The following is a 14,028-nucleotide window of genomic DNA, read 5'->3' as shown; positions in this document are numbered from 1 at the left end:
TAAAAGACAAAAACCGTCCATTCTCTCTCTCTCTTTCCTCTCTCTCTATTCATTTAGTAATCATTTGTAAACCAATACATAAATACATGTATAAACACCCCTCTGTTTTGAGTTACTAATGACTTCTAAATTGTAAATAAATGGTATTTTCCCCCAGTTTTGTGTTACTGGGACTGTAAAGAAATTGCAAAACGCTGTGTCTTTTTATTATTCCTTCAGGCACTAGTCAAAGTTGAAGAATATCAACAGCATGGCAGAAACCCTTGTCCTGTTGAAGGTCAATCAAATATACAAATATCTAAAAGCTGATACCAATATTTCAACATTCAAATATTGTGTATGATTAAAACTTTACAAAATAGCTAAAAAGGTTCACATAAAACTACTGATACTGAAATTTCTACTAAAGATAAAGTTTAAAGTTACAGTAAAACCTGAACAAGTTAGTAGTAAGAGTTGAACGAAAAGTTGCTGATGTCAATGAGTAAATGTAACTTGTTATTAAGCACCCCTGTAGCCACTGTAACGTCAAGATGACACACAAACCAACAAAAGACAACCTCTGAAAATAAACCACAGACTAAAGTTTTGTGTTGTTCATGACTGCACAGCATAATTTAGGACAGGAACTACTTTAGACTAATAAATAAATATTGATCACATTAACAATGTAAAAGTTTTTTTCTTTTATTTAAGAACATTTACTAGAGTACACAGTAATTCATCTACATCAATTTTTACAAAAGGGAGAGTGTTGGTTGGTTTTGGTTAAGCCTAAATGCTAAGATGCTTAATCACAATTTTACTCTTTTGGTTTTAATATTTGTTAACTTAGCACTACTTGTCTGCCACTCTTCCTAATAGGAATCTCTTCACATATTTTATTTTAGTACATATTCTACAAGCCTGTAATTGTTTTGGTGGCTCTAAATTCACATCATTTTGTCAAGAGGAGAATATCAAAGAGAGTATCTGATGGAGTTTTTTTAAGCAAAAAGTAAAAAAAAAAATGAGGGCTGCTATGAATAATTACTGTTAGAAAATACATAAATAGATGGTGGTCATTTTCAGGACATTATTCGGTAATAATCAGTTTGTTAAGGGAGAAAAGGGGAGGATAGGAACATTTTACAATGTGAAGGAGGAGAAGGTCCATGACTGGGTCATAAGCAGGATTTGGTTTCCGACAGGAGGCCACGAGGGGAGAGTTTTCAACTACTGTCTTTTATGAAGGCAGAGGAAGTTTTCACATCAAATCAATTAAACAGCACTCCTCTTCGGTCATGCACTCACACAGCCTTTTCACCCACCAGATCCAGCAAATGCATCAGCAGCGGGGCCAGCGGCCACGGCAGCAGGACCGTCTCCTGGGGAAGGTGCAAACGCATCTAGGGTATTGCAGACAACAACAGCGGGAACGCAAAAAACAAGCCGACACACCAACACGCATATGGGTGCACAAACAGAAAATGAAGCAACAGATGAAATGGACAGGAAACAAAAATGAGAGGTCAGCATCAGGAAAAAAGCTCAGAATACAACAAATATGCAGCCTGGTTAGTGCAGGGTTGAGTCAAATAGTATCATCTGTTGATGACCTTTGGGTGGCTGCATAATACTGCATTCAGTGACTGCACCTGCAGTGCAGGCTTGTGAAATGAGGAAGTTGTCACAAGTCAGTGGTGGTACTCTGTGACAAGAGGGGAGGAGTGTCAAGTTTGGGGATGGAAATCTCTCTTTGACAGTGCCACTGAACTCGTTTCAGAGATGACTGAAAAGTTTGAGTGGATGCTACCAATCAGTACTTTTAGCACATCAGTGAAAGATGTCTAACTTCTCACAAACCTGTCAGGCAAAAAACAACTGACATGGAAAAATGAAAAAAAAAGGAAACATTGAAAAAATACCAACCACAAAACAGTGGGTTAATCATCTGTTACTGGGTTAATTCTAAAGATTTTGTTTCTCTTAAACTGCTAAAGTTGAATTTTAAGCATAATATAAGATGCTTGTGTCTGTCAGGTTTATGTGGCTTTTTTTTGTCTGCAAACAATAAAAGGCAGAGGCTTCCTCAGTCAATTCTTTCTCCATGAGGTGGAAAGGGGTGGCCTAACATCTAACTGGAACAATTTCCTTCAGTTTCTAACATGCATCATGTTCACTTTTTTATGCAGTAAAATATTTGACATGATCTGAGTTTAAATTTGTGTTTTAAAACACTGGAATGTTAACAATTCAAACTGCTTAGGACTTTTAGAAGGACCATAAACCGTACACTTCTGCTGAAGCTTGAAAAAAAGCAGAAGGATCGGCATCCCACCCTCCACCTACACTGACCTCCGAAAAGGTCGATGTCTGTGGCTGTGGTGGCTGCCGGAGCAGAGACAGGCAGCGAGGTAGGCACCGGTGCAGCCGTGATGGCAGTGGCAGCTGCAGGTGCGGCAGTTGCAGGGGCAGTGGAAGCTGCAGCAGAAACATGACTAGAGTCTCCGTTTGCCAGGAGAGCTTCAGACGCTCCATCGGTGGCGGCTGGAGCTGCTACGCCAACAAAGCCCAACATCCAAAAGCCACAACCGAGTCACAACCAGCATTGGAGAGAGGTTACAGAGAGTTGATCAGGAAAAAGAAAAGACATCAGGGTCAAAGTGAAAGAACATTTGGGAGTTTTTCATTTAAGTTTGAAGGTCTTTTATGCAAGCACAGAATGACAGAGAAACGGAAGAAAACCTGAAGTAGGAAACATCATTGACCAATAAAATGGTGGCCTTCCTCTAGTTTTAGTGAGAGAAGAGCAGTCAGTGCAAAACTTACCCTCAGCCAAGAGATCTGCAAACAAAAGAATAAACTTTAAAGGAGGAATGGGCTTAATCCTGCAATCATTCTAACATAGTTGACAAACTGACTGACTGTACTTTTTCAAGTACATTACCCACAAGTTGAAATAAAGAGGATTTGGGTTTTTTTTACTGTAAGGGAATCTTTCCATGAAAAGATGTTGAAAAGTTTCTGTGGTTGTTGCAGTGACACCAGCAACTGTGGCTATCGAGACTCGGTGACAATATGCTAAATGTAAATGAATACACCCTTAAAAAGAAGTCTGTCAAAAATAAAAAACAATTTCACATTTAAAGAAATTGCCTTTTCTCTCTATGTTTCTATTTTTATTCATGCCAAAAAAGAAATATAACTTCCAAATCAAATGAACACAGCAGACCAACGCAGAGCAGTATTAACATTTTTGAAAGGGTTAAATAGGACTTTGTGGCTCCTACTAGGTTTTAAACAGTGAGAAACGGCCCCAAATGGTTCTTTTACAGATTTTAAAGATAGCAGACTTCTGGTTTAGTCATGAGTCCATGAACAACTTGAGAGTGTCAAACCAGGTGGGTTTAACAGTTCTTCATATATTTATTTGATACTGAAGAATTCTGTGAAACTAAAAAAATCTATTATATGATAAATGTTCATAAATTTGGAGAGGTCACTCATGAAGATCTCACCTCCCCATGCAGTTGTAGAAGAGCTGGCTGCAGCTCCTGCTGCTGCTGAAGAAGACAGCATGGGGTCGAGGTCCAACAGGAACCCATCGTCAAGAGCACTGAGCACAGAGGGAGAGAGAGAGTGTGTGCATGGAGGGAGTCCTTAAGCACTTATAGCATTACAGAGAGGACTCTTACTTGCTGGCAGCGGTGGGGGCAGGGACCGGTGCGGTTGGAGTGATGGCAGGTGGAGGAGGTTTTGCAGGCGGTCCGGGGCGGGCTGGTGGCCCGCCGGCTGTGCCAGGAGGAGGGGGTTTGGCTGGGGCTGCTGAATGAGCAGCAGCAACAGCAGAACTGTTGTTTGCTGTCACGTCCTGAGGAGGAGGACGACACAAAAACATGGTCAAACAGAAAAGAAACGAAAGACTAGAAGAAACCACATTTCATTTAAAAACCTTAGGTTCATGATTTTGTATCTAAGTATCTATAATGATAATTAAAAACATCTTACCTTTGTGGGTGACCTGCAAATAAAAACAGACACACAGCTTAGTTAATGTTTAAGATTTAAAAAAATCCATTCACACATTTTTTACCATTATAACAGGTTGTCTCTACTTCATGCTCATGGATGCATTTGTCTGATTGTTTAACAAGCACCAATCAAACAGAATCACATGATATATCCAATTTCTTGTTAAAAAAAAACAACAACCTGCACATGCAGAGAAGAAATCGCAAAATCCAATCAGAAAAGCTTTTAGCTAGGATTGAAACTGAGTCTTTCTGCTGTGAATGGAGACAGCTTTATAATGTGGTCCATAATGTGTGTTTCTTTGAAAAATAAGGTCACAACTTTGACTTAAAAGTACTTCAATATGTGTTTAAGATAGCAGGAGAAATGCAGTTTACAACAGTTTTGCTGATAAACTCTGGAATTCACAAAATCATATGGATTTATTGGGGATTTCTGTGTTCACCACTATCTACTGAAGTCGCATTACCTACAGTGCCTTGGACAGTGCAACTCAGTCCTCTCAGTTTGCCTTTTCTAGACCACACCCCTTTTGGACCATTGACCATGCCCCCTTAGACAAAAAGGCTGAAGCTATGCGTTGGCAACGAACAATCAAGCAAACACTTTCAATGAAAAGTCTATGTAAACGCGCGTTTTAGGCTCCTGCATTCAAAACTCTTCTGTTCGTGCGTAGCTACGCATGTTTTTCAGGCTGTTTTCGGCTCTACGGACAATATGTGTGGCCATTTTTCAAATAAACACACATTATGGCCCAGATTTAGCGCCATACAGCTCTCAGTCATAGAAAATCCACTGACACATAAGTGTGAGTGTGTGTTGTTTCAACAACAGCCTAACACACAGACATAACACAAAATGAGAAATGGGCGCAGTTGGATGACAACAAAGACCATGTAAATGTTAGCAACAATGTGGCTAAATGTAAAAAATATTAGCAGAACAGCATCAGCAACAAAACACAGGTTGTTGGTACAGATGCATTTCTGAGAAGTATTAAAAACATCAGGATTAACAGTTATTTATATCTGTAAATCACATTCTGGTTGACACAGATTACTCACTTTTCCTCTCTGAGTTGTATTATAAAATGAAAAAATTGTGACAAAGGTTTATTAGAAAAGTACCAGAAAAGGTTTCATAGAGGAAAACTGTGACAAAACTTCATCAAGCCATTTAAAAAAAAACATGCTTAATCACTTACGGTTTTTTCCCTTCTAAAGTGTTCAGATGCGTTTCAAGGGACTCCAGAAGACTTTCTGGCGCCTGTCAGAAAAAAGGAGGATTAAAAGTTAAAACTGGGATGTTAAACCAAGACGTGAACAGGGGAGAGAAAAAAAGCTTTTCATGAGGTTAAAAGAAAATGTTAGGTCATTTGAGGAGAAGTGGAAGAGCTGGATCCTTACAGGTTTTTGTGAATTCACAGGCTAAATCTGTCTGTCAGTGAGCTGTTCAGATCACATCAGCTCAGATCAGAGCTAAATACTCGGGTTTCACTGCTTGTTTTTAACCCTTTTTCAGGTAAAACTCATGCTGCATACAAACTGATCTCCAATATGTTTGACATCTGCCTCAAAGAAAATGTTTTTACCAGACATAACCGTTTGTTCCAAGGGAAATAAACCCCTTTCTCTGCCTCCAACATTCAATATTTTTACATTTTCTTCACTTATAACGTTTGTGTGATATTTGCTTGTGCTATATCCATATCATCATTGAAGTTCAGATTTGGCTGTTTTAGTTACAAATCAAAGAAGACTGCAGGAAGGTCATCTTAAGCCTCATGCAAAGAGAAAAATATTCAGTCAAGCAAGATGCATGTTGGGACATACAACAATTTCAATGCCATGCATGCTTCTTAATCATCGGGCTAGTTTAATCAAACATTTCCACCAACTTCCATCCTAAATGTCCTTTTCGTTCACACTGTATATTTCCCAATCCTAAACCAAAAAGCAGCAAGTCAGCCAGGCTGAAAACAGTTTCTACTGACCCTCACAGGATCAACCAAGAGTCTTCCTGACTTTTTAAAGCGAGCTCAATTCCAAAGTGGAGAGGACAGCAACCGAGTGGATCTTGACAGTTTACAATATAAATCACGTTCATCTTTGGCAGCTATGACCTTTATTTGACCAAAGCAGCTTTAAAAACAAAGGAGGTTACAGCTGAAGTGTAATTATTAGTAAATGTGTAATCAGGCAAAAATATATATATATATATATATATATATAACAATCATTTTGAAATACCCAAAATGTGTTCTGGAGTTGAGCAGGAACCAAATCATAGATCTTTTAGGGATACAAATATTAGTTGTTTTTTTTTTAAATGAACATTATGAGTAAGCATTGCTTTTCATTTGGAACACAATGACTTAAATTACTTATTAATTTCTTTCAAAAAATCAATGACTTAAAAAGTATAAAGAAAACGACAAAACTGAAGCTCAGAAATGTACAGAGAAACAGTGGGATACATTTTTTTAAGTGTCCCAACCTTTTTTCAAGATGTATTTCCACACGTGTATGTGTTCTTTGCAGCAGGTATCTTGACTCATTTTCTGTGTGCGTAACTGCAGTATGTAATTACTTCTTAAGTCAGTCTACTGTATGTATGACAGACATTTTTAAATAACTGTTTCGTCATGAGGATTCATGGAAGTTTATAAAAGTGGACGCTCACGCAGACTGTAACGAGCCACCTGTCCTCATAAAATGCCTTCTCTCTGATTAAAGATATCAAACTATGAATCATGTTTGCTTTTATTGTGAACATCAGTGCAGCCACTCATTTTGGGTTGTCTTTTTTCTAACTACCCCTAAACCATTTGGTGGTCAGGGATTTTTCTGGAGTAAAAAAAAGAGGTGCTTTATTTTTGAAGTCCATTTTCTTTTGTTTTATGTCCTTTCAGAGTAAAACGTCAGAGTTTATTTATTGGGTGTTTAGAAGCAAAATGAACCCCTCCCCAGCAGTTCATGATTATCTATTGATCCATGACTCTGACAAAAACCAGCCTGCTGAAACTGAGGTTTTATTTTTGGATCGCTGAGGTTCCAACACAGATTGGTCATCAAAACAGTTCTCTTACCTCAGCCAACAGCCTTGTAAAATTGCATTTTTAAATGTGTGCTGGTGAAGAGGAGAGTTTACCACTTTTACAATCACAAGGCTTTTTTCATTCATGTGAAATGCTTATGTACTTAGGAGGTTATTAAAAGAGTAGAGAAAGACAAAGACAATGAGAAAAACAACTCATCTCCAAATTAAACCTGTGATTAAAATGATCCTGTCTGGTTAGTGTTAATCTAATTCCTCTTAAATAGGTTAATATCATAGCTGACTGACACAGATGCATTGTGATCTGGATGACTGATGGTGTTGTCCTCCTGAATATGCTAACATCCATCCTTTTACTCAACAACAACAAAGAAAACTGTGATATACAATTCTTAGATGTAGTAATAGACAGTCTTAAGTTGTTGTTCATGAAATGTAACCCTTGTGCTGTCCTAGGCACTTTAACATTGGGAGTTGGGTCATGTAGACCCACTAGACAGTGCTCTGAACCTTTTTTCTTCAATGATTTGTGATCTTCACTGGTGTCCATGGATTACATGAAATCTTTCCACCTTTATCCACCTTTGTCATGGTAGTGAGAACACGTCAATGTAAGGGTGGGGTCATCTAAGAAATGTGTGTTTTGGGTGTTTTTAACATATTCTCAAGGTATTTCTGATTATAGAGGACATATCTTAAGAAAATTAAGCTCAACATAGCATTTCTGGGTATTTCTTTATTAGAATTGTTGTAAAAGAGGAGCAGACAGAAAAATACAGGTTAAAAAAGGTTGTACTTGTTATGTAAACAAGGTTATGGGAAGGCCACAAGCTCCCTGCACCGCATTCACTTCTAGACGAATGGATCCATGTACATCTTCATTTTCTTTAACTGAGCTGGAATCAGGATCAAAACTGGACGGCTACCGATCTGATCGCCATTTTTGTTGCATCGCTAATGTCAGGTTGGGGTTGTGAGGGGCTGTAAGCTAGCACGAGAACTTGTAAACAGAGAGCTCTCAGTTATGGCTGAAGGGAAAGGGGGTGAGGTTGCTTCATGTCAACAGTCCCGCCCACAACTCAGAGGCAAAGCTTCTTATAAAATGCTGCTGTGCTTCAGAAACTATGTCCAAGAAAATGACACAGGTGGTTTGACTTTGACTATTAATGAGTTTTTAGTTTTAAGATTTTTCTTTATCTGACTTTGAAAAAGATCTACTTTTGTCAAGGTTGGTGGTTTTATAGAAAAATCTCTTAAATGGTTTCAAAGTAGACGCTTCTGAAAAAAAGATCCCCATCATTTTAACATCCTTCTATCACTTTATTCTGCTGTGCATTGGAGCAATTCTGCAGCATCTAAAAAAGTTGCATTTCTTCCGCATGCTATTTTTTGCCAACATTCATGCGGCCATGTTTAAAAAGGCAAAAAAATAATAAAATAAATAAATAAATCAGCTGCTGAGTTTCCTCTAAAGATGAGTTTGATTTAAAAATACGTTTGTCTGTTCCAGCAGTTATTTTTTTAATTGTTAGAATAAGCGAAGCTCATTATGACACAAAGGCTGCCACGGAAACTCTTCAGCTCAAACTAAAAGGGTCATAAATTAAAATTAAAAAAAAGCTTTTGTTTGGACTTTTAGCAGCCAGCATTGTGTGGCATATCACAGCTCACATTCGATCAGCTCCCACAGTCACCTCATCCCTCTTCATCTGCTGTGTGTCTGCTCGCTATGCGCTCACTGTGCAGTGTTTTTAATTTCGGTGCACTCAAAAATGTAGACTCTCTCTCAGCTGGCTGCTTCATAAAGCTAGCTCTGTGCACTCATCACTACTCACACTCTCAGCCTGAATGATCAATCTGCATCTCTGGAAGTGAAAAGAGAAGGGGGGAGCAAAGGGCCGTCATTAACCAACGAACCACAGATCATAGACGATGTGAAGCGCTCTGTGAGTGTCCAACTGTGGTTGAGGATGAGCGATCGGGATGTTAACAGCAGGTGAAAAAGAAAAGACTGGCATGCAGGAAAGTTAGAAGGCACCACCAGCGTGCTCTGTTAGTATTCATTCGAGAAAAAAAAGCACATCATTTAAATATAACATAAATACAACTTAGCTAAAGTGAAGTAGAATTTTTGTTACTTTTACCTGTGTGAGTTCAGGAATGTCGTTTTTGTCTATTCCCACTTGCTGCAAACACACAGACAGACACATGAAAAGGTTGCACACAAAAAAAGAGCCCATCAGTCAGAGTTTTGCAGGATACCTCAGCTATTTTAAAAAACTCGGACACCCTAGTCATTCGTGTCAAGAACCTCTTGTAGATCTCCAGCCCGTCTTTGCACTGACTCCTCTTCATCTGAAAGAATTTTTCTGGACAAAGGAAGTCACAAAAAAATTAGAGCATTTTTTGCAATCCACTAGTGAGAGTAAAGAGACTGACCATTGGATCGGATCTGATGAAAGCCATGTTTCTTTACCTAACAGGTTAATGATGCCGTCATTGTAGCAGGCGTAGAGCTTGATGAGGTCTTTGAAAAGCAGGAGAAAGCAGGCATTTATCACTCCGTTATTCAGCTCCTGGGAATGCACCTGAAGACACATGTTTGGTTTTAATAAATCAAATAAAAACATTTATTGTAAAGTTTTTTTAAAACCTTTTACATTTCAAGTAAACAATATCAATTATAAAAAAGTTGCATATTTTAGTCAGAGCTGGAAAAGGTCTTTGTTGTCCAGAATCAATACAATGGTATAGTGATGTTCTTATTACACACACACACTTTGTTTTACCACACAGGGATCAGCTGAAGCTCCTGCAATGAAGACATAAGGAATAAAAACATAGAACAGGACAGACTTGTTTGTAATTCTGGATGTAACCTAAGAAGTCAAACTGCAGACAAAACAACACAGTTTGTCTGCATTTCCATTTCTGAGACTGGAAGGAGATGAAGACCGCAGGATGAACACCAGTCATTTCAAATTTAGCAAATACTGGCTCCACACCGGCCCCTCTCTCTCTCTGTGTGGGGTGGGGGTGGGGCCCTGGGGCTGAACCTTAGCTGGGGAGACCCGGGCCCAATACAGGGGGACGGTTGTTTCATCAACCGGGGGCCAGCTGTCCCTGACCTACCCTCTTCCTCACTTATTAGGGTGATGGGGGGATCAGTAAAGTAATGCATCACAATAGAAAAATACTATAATATAGTAATGTAAAGCATTCCAATAAAATATGACTATTTTTTCAAAGAGTAAACAGCTGTCTGTTTTGTACATTGTTCTAGGCTAAATCATGTGATTTTACTGCATCTTTATTAGGTATCATTGTTCATGTTTGTACTTTTGAAGGACAGACACCTCAGGTTTATATTATAATACGTCTGATCTCTATTTGTATATGTCTCTATGGACTAAACTAACCCTAACCATTCATTCTTAGTTCATCTAAAACAGGGCGTCAAACTCATTTTCACTGAGGGCCACATCAGCATAGTGGCTGTCCTCAAAGGGTCAGATATAACTTATACATGTAACTAAATGTAATGAAAAATAATTGTAACTACTCGTTAATGTTAAATTACTCATTTATTTATTTATTATAACTTTTTAAAGTGACAATTACAGTTGCATAGAAACATAAGTTTGCTTGTTCCTCTAACATAAATCCTTTTAAATTTGATTCTGTCAGGTTAGGTTATATGGACAGTGTTTAAATCCTAATGTATAGTTACCCAATCCCATATTTCAAGTCCAATTCTATGGAAGCGATTATGTAGCACAAATAAAAAGCAAAGTCAAAACCAGAAATGCTTTTTCATTTTCAAAATGAAGCTGCATTTTTTGACTCAAAAATATAATGAAAAAGCAAACCACCAAAATGCTTTTTTATTTCCTTCCTCAACACAGCTTATTCTGTCACTTAATTAAAATTAAAATGAAAATGGTATTTGACATTTCATTTTCAAGACGTTCTCTGGTAAATGTGTAGCATAATTCATTTAGAAATGTCTAATTTGACAATTAAAATGGATTAATTGAAATGCTTTTTAATTTTCAAAATGAAGCTGCATTTTTTGACTCAAAATTAAAAAGAAAAAGCAATACTTCAAAATGCTTTATCATTTTATACTTCAACCCAGCTTTTTCTGTCACTTAACTAAAATGATAAATAAAATGGTATTTGACATTTAATTTTCAAAAGGTTTTCTGGTAAATGTGTACCAAAATTCATTTAGAAATGTCTAATTTGACAATTAAAATGGATTAACAGAAATGCTTTTTAATTTTCAAAATGTAGCTGCATTTTTTGACTCAAAATTAAAAAGAAAAAGCAATATTTCAAAATGCTTTTTCATTTTATACTTAAAACCGCTTATTCTGTGTCATAATTAAAACGAAAATGCAAAGAGGGGATTGCATTTGCATTTTAACATCCACCCCGCGCACCTTGACACAATATTCATTTTGAAAAAGCATTAGCAGAGGGGAGGCGGGGCGATGACGTCACTGCTTTCTCTGTGTGTCCGGCTGTTGACTGACGCAAACATGCACCAGAAGCAGACTGTGTTAGCGGCAGAGACGAGGGTTTTGTGATGGTTGTGAACTTCTGATGAGTTTCCACAGCTTCTCAGGACTAAGTAGCTGCATGTCCTCCTTCTGCGGTCCTCCTCCCGACGCACCGCGGACAAGCTTTGTTCTTCGGACCGCCAGCTGCCTTCGCATAGCGGAGCGCGAAGTTCCCGACGATCGCTGAAGGCGGAAATGCTGCTGCGATCTGAGAAACCATCATATGAATTTGTGTTTCCAGTGGTGTCCAGAACAAAATAAAGACTGATTCCCATATATTTACACATTTATCTGCAGCTTCGCGGTGAATTTACTGTTTGATGACACCTGGAGCCCCATCAACAGACAGCAGATTTCTCCATGCTAAACGTTGCTCTTAATAAATCAAACCGTAGAGAAAGCAGTGACGTCATCGCCCCGCCTCCCCTCTGCTAATGCTTTTTCGAAATGAATATTGTGACAAGGTGCGCGGGGTGGATGTTAAAATGCAAATGCAATCCCCTCTTTGCATTTTCGTTTTAATTATGACACAGAATAAGCGGTTTTAGGTATAAAATGAAAAAGCATTTTGAAATATTGCTTTTTCTTTTTAATTTTGAGTCAAAAAATGCAGCTACATTTTGAAAATTAAAAAGCATTTCTGTTAATCCATTTTAATTGTCAAATTAGACATTTCTAAATGAATTATGCTACACATTTACCATGGAACGTCTTGAAAATTAAATGTCAAATACCATTTTATTTATCATTTTAGTTAAGTGACAGAAAAAGCTGGGTTGAAGTATAAAATGATAAAGCATTTTGAAGTATTGCTTTTTCTTTTTAATTTTGAGTCAAAAAATGCAGCTTCATTTTGAAAATTAAAAAGCATTTCTATTAATCCATTTTAATTGTCAAATTAGACATTTCTAAATGAATTATGCTACACATTTACCAGAGAACGTCTTGAAAATGAAATGTCAAATACCATTTTCATTTTAATTTTAATTAAGTGACAGAATAAGCTGTGTTGAGGAAGGAAATGAAAAAGCATTTTGGTGGTTTGCTTTTTCATTATATTTTTGAGTCAAAAAATGCAGCTTCATTTTGAAAATGAAAAAGCATTTCTGGTTTTGACTTTACTTTTTATTTGTGCTACATAATCGCTTCCATACAATTCCCCCTAGATATGAATAAATACACACCAATTTTTGTTTTTTATCTTAGGAAATTAAAAACCTTCATGCTCTAGCGGGCCACATCAAATGACATGGGGGGCCACATTTTCAAATGACATGAAAAGGCCTTGAGTTTGACACATGTGCTCTAAAAGCATAGTCTGTTTACAATGCTCACTTTGTGCTTTTCACTTTAGTTTTGACCATCTTGAGTTTCAAAAAATAAAAGAAAGATGTAAAACCCATCGTAGCGAAGGACTGGGGCAGTTTCAGTAAAGAGGATCTACCTCACCTTCAGGTACTCGAGGCTGTTGGCTGTTGTTACCTCGCTCTGTACTCTCCTATCGCTTGTTTCATTTTGAAACAAAAGCTAAACTGAAACAAAATCTAAATGTTTGATAGATAGTTAGAACCTTATTTAATCTCAAAATGGGGAAATTGCTTATTGCATATTGTAAAACGGATGGATGGTTGTGTCTCAGTGTTCCAGACCTCCTCCACCCTGTTCTCCACCAGGAATGAAGCTTTGGTATGCTCAACCATCATCAGCCTCTAAGCTGAGGTTCGTCTTAGCCTATCCTAAACATGAAAGACGTCATCAACCCAGAGCTAAAGATTTATTGACTTTTTTTATTTCTGAACATCTTTATCTTTCACAAATAAATCTTAATTCTTACTCCTGGAAACCCTCCTTATTCAACCCTTGTGCTATCCTAGGCACTTTAACATTGGGAGTTGGGTCATCTAGACCCACTAGACAGTGCTCTGAACCTTTTTTTCTTCAATGATTTGTGATCTTCACTGGTGTCCATGGATTACATGAAATCTTTCCACCTTTATCCACCTTTGTCATGGTAGGAATAACATGTCAATGGAAGGGTGGGGTCATCTAAGATAGCATAAGGGATAAGCGATCTCATGGTTTACATACATGACATTTTTTATTCTTAGATGACATTCTTTTGCCATATATAGCTATGACTTGCATAGTTTGGGATTCTGGGTGTCATATCTTCCTTTAATCTCATCTTGCATTTACGTTACAAAAACTTTTGTCACTTGAAATCAACAGGTGTTGTGATAAATATCATTTTTAATCCAAGAGTTGAGTATTGGATTATTTCTAAGATAAGGAATTACTTTGAATAACAGAATCAGGTAAATATTGTGAAGTAAAACACACCAATGAGGTCAGGAGTCTTTAAGCTCTTAACATGAACTCACATAATGAGCTA

The 14,028-nt window shown here is 37.6% G+C and overlaps 1 protein-coding gene across 17 annotated transcripts in view; it reads right to left on the bottom strand.

Annotated features, from left to right (window-relative positions):
- The window catches only part of snap91a (synaptosome associated protein 91a), a 46,776-nt gene that overhangs the window by 10,908 nt on the left and 21,840 nt on the right, over positions 1 to 14,028 (bottom strand). For 6 of the 17 annotated variants that reach the window (XM_011484849.3, XM_078933041.1, XM_078933044.1 and 3 more), the window contains exons 6-15: positions 9,548 to 9,659; positions 9,334 to 9,440; positions 9,216 to 9,257; positions 5,219 to 5,280; positions 3,991 to 4,003; positions 3,678 to 3,853; positions 3,501 to 3,598; positions 2,812 to 2,826; positions 2,338 to 2,538; positions 1,311 to 1,388 (exon numbers count right to left, since the gene is read on the bottom strand). In XM_011484849.3, the coding sequence (XP_011483151.1) occupies positions 1,311 to 1,388; positions 2,338 to 2,538; positions 2,812 to 2,826; positions 3,501 to 3,598; positions 3,678 to 3,853; positions 3,991 to 4,003; positions 5,219 to 5,280; positions 9,216 to 9,257; positions 9,334 to 9,440; positions 9,548 to 9,659 (904 nt within the window). The remainder of the gene's footprint in view (positions 1 to 1,310; positions 1,389 to 2,337; positions 2,539 to 2,811; positions 2,827 to 3,500; positions 3,599 to 3,677; positions 3,854 to 3,990; positions 4,004 to 5,218; positions 5,281 to 9,215; positions 9,258 to 9,333; positions 9,441 to 9,547; positions 9,660 to 14,028) is intronic. The other 11 variants (XM_078933042.1, XM_078933043.1, XM_078933049.1 and 8 more) reach the window with 4 other exon arrangements.

This window comes from Oryzias latipes, chromosome 16 (assembly GCF_053564925.1).
Source record: "Oryzias latipes strain Hd-rR chromosome 16, Olatipes_Hd-rR_3.1".
Lineage (NCBI taxonomy): Eukaryota > Metazoa > Chordata > Actinopteri > Beloniformes > Adrianichthyidae > Oryzias > Oryzias latipes.
This window is presented reverse-complemented; position numbering and strand designations above follow the sequence as displayed.